Source organism: Lactuca sativa, chromosome 9 (genome assembly GCF_002870075.4).
Source record: "Lactuca sativa cultivar Salinas chromosome 9, Lsat_Salinas_v11, whole genome shotgun sequence".
Classification (NCBI taxonomy): domain Eukaryota; kingdom Viridiplantae; phylum Streptophyta; class Magnoliopsida; order Asterales; family Asteraceae; genus Lactuca; species Lactuca sativa.
Genome location: NC_056631.2, coordinates 14532888 through 14539085, shown reverse-complemented (window position 1 = coordinate 14539085; position 6198 = coordinate 14532888). Strand labels below are relative to the sequence as shown.

The 6198-nt window shown below is 33.0% G+C and overlaps 1 protein-coding gene across 1 annotated transcript; it reads left to right on the top strand.

The window, feature by feature from the left end:
* Positions 1 to 1682: 1682 nt before the first annotated feature.
* Positions 1683 to 3856, top strand: LOC111885582 (vesicle-associated membrane protein 721). The gene is made up of 5 exons (XM_023881830.3): positions 1683 to 2089; positions 2853 to 2994; positions 3095 to 3215; positions 3388 to 3450; positions 3543 to 3856. Exons 1-5 carry the CDS (start codon positions 1900 to 1902, stop codon positions 3690 to 3692), a joined length of 666 nt encoding a protein of 221 aa, XP_023737598.1. The 5' UTR covers positions 1683 to 1899; the 3' UTR covers positions 3693 to 3856.
* Positions 3857 to 6198: the final 2342 nt, after the last annotated feature.

The window sequence follows — 6198 nt, the reverse complement described above, 5'->3', positions numbered from 1 at the left end:
GGAATTGGAAAACTTACCCAGTTACAAAAGGATTAACGCATGATCTAGAAGCAATTTGTAATGACCGTGAATCTGTCCAACTCACGCTTGGATCAGATCAGTTGCGATGCCTATTAATAGCAGACGGGGTGTACACTGTGGCTTCACTTCGACGGAAGCTAGATCTTCATCGGTCCCCTTCCATTCTTGGCCTCCCACGGATAAATGGTACAAGGTAATCCCTCTCAAAGTGTTGGGTTTTATATGGAGAGCTTCTCAAAAGAAAATTCCATCTGCAATAGCTCTAAACAGGAGGAGAATAGTCATCAACACAAAAGAATGTGGTGCTTGTATTGGAGAACTTGAATGTGCTGATCACATTCTCGTGGATTGCTCATTTACGAGATCTATCAAGGAAAGGATCTCTACTTGGTGTGTGTAAGTTGAGATGCTCTGAATTTATATTTTTGATATATGAATGTACATTTACACAGAGGTATAATGATCCTATATATAACACTATACATCGATAATCCTATTTTATATATATATATATATATATATATATATATATATATATATATATATATATATATATATATATATATATATATATATATATATGGCTAGATTATAATGTGGATGGACAAATATTATGTGGACGTGTGAATAATGCTATTTTATAAAAATTACTAAGAGAATATGTTGTTTAGTAATGTGAATACGTTCATTTTCACAGAACTATTGTTATTTTAATGGATTCTCACAAATTTTAATTCATTTTTGTTATCATTCATCGTTTTATTTATTTATTTTAATTCTTACAGAAGACGACTCAATAAACATCTTGATAACATTCTGACAAAATGATAATAATTAAAAAAAGTATATAATAACCTTATAGGCGATTTAATTACTGAAAATGTTTAATAATTAAAATAATTATATAAGATTGAACGTTTCATATTATTAAACAACATATTTTCTTTGTAATTCTTACAGAATAGCATTATCCACACGTCCACACAATAGATGTCAATCCACATTTGAACTTAGCTCTCTCTCTCTCTCTCTCTCTCTCTCTCTCTTTATATATATATATATATATATATATATATATATATATATATATATATATATATATATATATATATATATATATAATTTTATACAGTTATTGAGAAACCTAAACAAACTATATATTTTGGGTTGGCTAAAAATATATTTCATTTTACCATTTAACCTTATATAGTTTTTAAGGTATTTTTATTGGTTGAAATTATATTGTTTTCTGAAAAAAAAAAAAAAAAACAATTAATTTTAAGTTAATTTTTAATAAAAATGTCTATGATGTCTAAAGGTTGTCTAAGACAACATTCTATCTTTTATTGAGAAACAGATTTGGTAAAGTTTTTAATCATTCACATTGTATCAAACAGCCATAATTACATAATTAAATGATTTGAGATACTATTTTTCATTCTTTTTGCCGTAACCTTAATCTGTATGGGCCCAAGTAACCCTACGATTGACTCAAATATTAATATAACATACTTTAGTTTTTCAATAAATTCCTTAACGAATATATACTTTTGAAAATTTGAAATACATATCGGAAGTCGACTGTGTATAAATGGGTATATAATCCAAAAGTTCAAAATCTGGACACAACAAATTACAGCTGGACCTTTCCGTTATTTTCCATGTGGACTTTGGTAATACCACACTGTCGACAAAACAACCTTTACTTTCAGTATAAGCAAATCCAGAATCTCACCCTTTCACCTTCCATATTCATTCTTTCTTTCTTTCACATTTCATCGATTTACGCTCCCTTCCATTTGTTTTTGTCCCTATAGACGCGGTGGTGATCGGTTCTAGGGTTCTCAGTTCGCCGGAGAGGGAGAAGAGAAGGCTATCATGGGGCAACAATCATTGATCTACAGTTTTGTGGCGAGGGGGACGGTGATTCTTTCGGAGTTCACGGAATTCACCGGTAATTTCACCAACATCGCTGCTCAGTGTCTCCAGAAGCTTCCTGCTACCAATAACAAGTTCACCTACGCATGCGATGGACACACGTTTAACTATCTTGTTGAAGATGGATTTAGTGAGTTTGATCTGACCTATTTTTTATTATTATGCGTTTTGTATTTGAAATGTTGGTCGAGTTGATCGTTTAGATGCTCATACGTTATGTGCTGGTGCGATTTATGTTATTCCAGTGGGTTAGATGATTTTGAGTTTGAGTTATGTAAATCATGGCAGTAAAAAATTTAATGGTTTATCTCAAATAATTTGACTATGGGTCGCAATTACTCTGTTCTCAATTTTACGTTCCTTTTTTGCTATTAGAATTGGATGATGATCCATGCTTTCTGATTACTGCGATTAGCATAAAGTACAAAATAAGGTGTAAGGCTTTACAATTCCCTTACCTTTGAATTTTCTGGTATTTATCTAATTACTGTGTGATATATATAGGGTGCTTGGGTTTGTCATTTTTTCAAAAATGCCAAAAGTTTGGTTGATCTATGCGATGTAAAATACATTATGTTGATAAAGTAAAGAAGTGCATAAAGTATATAAACTCATACCAATTAGTCGTATAACAAACAAAAGGAACACCAAAGTGAAAGCACTAATTCACCAAAAAAGGAGGACATATGCATCAGGAAAAGCTGGCCATCAACATGGATCATGATTAGTTTAAACTTTAAAGTAATTTCCATTAATCATCATTCTCATTTGACAGTTGGTCATCACTAATTCACTACCACAGTTGATTAAATTATGTATCAAATAATCTGCTTCTTTTGCTTTCTTTAAGTTACGTATATTTGAACTAACTTTTAAGTTATTAAATGATGAAGCATACTGTGTGGTTGCCATCGAGGCTGTTGGTCGTCAGATTCCAATGGCTTTTCTGGAGAGAATCAAGGATGAATTCACCAAGAAATACAGTGGAGGGAAAGCTGCAACAGCTGTTGCCAATAGCTTGAACAAAGAATTCGGGTCATCATCTATTTTAAATTTCTAATTTTGATTCTGAGTCTTTTTTTTACATCCTTTAAAATTTAATTCTTAATTCCCCGCTAAATTATGTGAATAACAGTCCCAAGCTGAAGGAGCAGATGCAGTATTGTGTGGATCATCCAGAAGAGATCAGCAAGCTTTCAAAAGTCAAGGCCCAGGTTTCGGAAGTCAAAGGTGTCATGATGGATAACATCGAGAAGGTAAGCGGAAATTTAATTCACAATTAGTTTACACCAGTCATTGTTAAATTATAAAAGAAATAAAAGAAAGAACCAGACACTTGAAGTGTATTTACTTGTCACTTTGATACCAAATACATTGGACTCCTATTTTATACTTGGTTGTTATATGAAGTTTTGATGGAATATGTAGGTTCTTGACCGAGGGGAGAAGATCGAGCTTTTGGTTGACAAAACAGAGAGCCTTCATTCTCAGGTAAAAGCCGATTGAAATGCAAATTTCACATTATGAAATAAAAATAAATTATTATTTTAATGATAATGATTTGATTACTTTTTATGTTGCAGGCACAAGGTTTTAGGACGCAGGGTACGCAGTTGAGAAGAAAAATGTGGTTGAAGAATATGAAGATTAAACTGATAGTTTTAGCAATCATCATTGCATTGGTTCTGATTATACTTTTTTCAGCATGTCATGGCGTCAAATGTTTCAAGTGAACAAGGTATACTTACTATACACATCTTGACTTGTTATGTTCATTTTTTACAAGCTTATTATATTGCGAGACAATGCTTGTATACCTTTGTACCATAAAGAGTAATTTTGTTATCTATATATATTAGGCAATAATTTGATAGCAGGTGCCTGCTGTTTTCTCTCTTGGTGATTGTTGTGATATTCACTGATTTTTACAAAGGCATGTTCAAGAGTCTGTGTTTTAGGGTGAAGGAAGTTTTGTCAACTTCTCTCTGTAATTTTACTTCAAGTCTTTGGAAAGAATCCAAAAGAGAATTTTATATACCTTTTAAATAACAAAACTACTAGTCCTCTTTAGTCTTTATACCATAGAGTCACAAAATGATAAAAAAAAAAAGGCCCGAAGTAGCCTCAATAGCTGTATAGCTGTTAGCCTGTTATCTTAAATAAAAATAATTTTTTTCAAAGAAAAAAAAGACAAAGAAGCAAGCGAGTTGTACCGATTCGGGCCAAAAATGGTCCAAAATTTGATTTTTGTGACGAAGAATCAGATTTTGTCACATTAGCCGTTTAATTGGCAACGAAAAATCTCAAAGGATGCTACCAAACTATGCATTTATAACCGGGACTTTTATGTTAAAAAAAAATTATGATTTTTTCAAAAAAAAAAAAATTCAAAATAATGAGACTTTTCTACATAAAACCTTAAAAATAAAGTTTCGATCCAAACAATTATATATGGAAGAGACAGACAAGAACAAAGTTGTTACATCAATTTACCTCACTCTTCCTGACAAAATAGAATTCATATATATTTTTCATGCTCTCACTCTTCCAATAAAATGGGACATCTTAAAGAATTCTTACAACCATTTACAATGTTGTTTCATGCCCATCTACCCCCCACATATTGGATATAATCCTTCCATACGGTCCCTTGTCTATGGTCACTCGTTTCTTAAATGTTTTACCTTCTACATCCCTAAGCAATGACACACCATTTCACAAACTATATCACCAAAAAACTCACATAAACTCACTCATCTTCGAGGGTTTGGTTGTCTATATTACCAAACTCCAACACTCCTAATAAACTTTCCTAAGGAAAAACTCATGCATATTCCTTACTTAGCCATCCAACCATCAGGGTTACCAATGCTTAGATCTCACAACCAAGAAAATCCTCGTCTCAAGACACTTTTAATGAAATCAATTTTCCTATTAGGTTCATGAACCACCTAACTATAACTTCCTTACCCCTAAATATGACTATAACCTTTTCTTAGATCAATTTGGTCTCTTATCACCTTCCCAACATATACTAATGTAACAATCACTACCGACTTACTCATACCTTCCTCCAAAACTGCCACAAACGACCCTACTCACCTTATATGTTGCCTCGAGTAACACCTACCTCTGTTGCTGAATCGGTAGCTTCACCACCCTCATCAACTGCAACAACTCCTTGTCCATCCTTTATTGCAACCACCACCTCTTCTAACCTACTATTGCCTTCTAACAATGTGCTTCCACCACACTTGACACCTCTCATGTTTCCCAACATCATTTCCTATTGAGGCTACTAGGACAACCCCACCTCTACCTTCCACCATACAACCTTAATAATTCCACCCATGATCGCGTGTCCATACAAGATCCACATTGGGCTTAACGACACGAAAGATGCATTTAATGCATTTATTTATAAATAAAACTTAGGATGCTAGTGCCTAGACCTATGTAACATCCCACTTGTAGGGCTAGAAAATTTCATATTAACTAAAAAATAAAAATAAATAAATATAATAATAATAATAATAATAATAATAATAATAATAATAATATAAATTTAAGGAGATAAAAGTTAAATTTAAAAGTTGACAAAACTTCAAAAATGGTCCCTGTGGTTTTCGAAAATATCAAGTTTAGTCCCTAAGTTCAAAAAACCTCACGGATCGTCCTATGGTTTCAAAACTTTTAACATTTGGTCCTTCCGGCTAACTCCGTTACCATTTAGCCGTTAAGTTAGGGACATTTTTGTCATTTCACTCCTTAGGGACCATTTATGAGGTTTTGTATTCCTTTTTTTAAAATAAATAATAAATAAATAAAATTTAATATGCAAGGGGTCCCACCTCTCTCTTTCTCTCTCTCTCTCTCTCTCTCTCTCTCTCTCTCTCTCTCTCTCTCTCTCTCTCTCTCTCTCTCTCTCTCTCTCTCTCTCTCTCTCTCTCTCTCTCTCTCTCTCTCTCTCTCTCTCTCTCTCTCTCTCTCTCTTCCTCTTCCTCTTCCCAGTTTCCATTGAAAGCAAATGTGTGTGCATTTCCAGAACTACAATCCATGGAAGAAATCAAAAACTTTACCCACTAACCTTATAAAAAAACCCAATTTTGTTAATCTGCCCTAATTCATATCATATCAATGGACAACATTCTAGAAAATACAACAAATGTTTCGGGTAATCCATCATCTCCTCCAAAAAAAAACAAGAAATCCAGACAATAATGGTGGAGCAGGGCTACC

Excerpts from the sequence above, each read along its gene's own strand:
- LOC111885582 (XM_023881830.3), top strand. The coding sequence starts at position 1,900 with ATGGGGCAACAATCATTGATCTACAGTTTTGTGGCGAGGGGGACGGTG. Across the intron at positions 2,995-3,094 it reads AGCTTGAACAAAGAATTCGG|TCCCAAGCTGAAGGAGCAGA; the intron begins GTCATCATCTAT and ends TGTGAATAACAG. Across the intron at positions 3,451-3,542 it reads CAGAGAGCCTTCATTCTCAG|GCACAAGGTTTTAGGACGCA; the intron begins GTAAAAGCCGAT and ends TTTATGTTGCAG.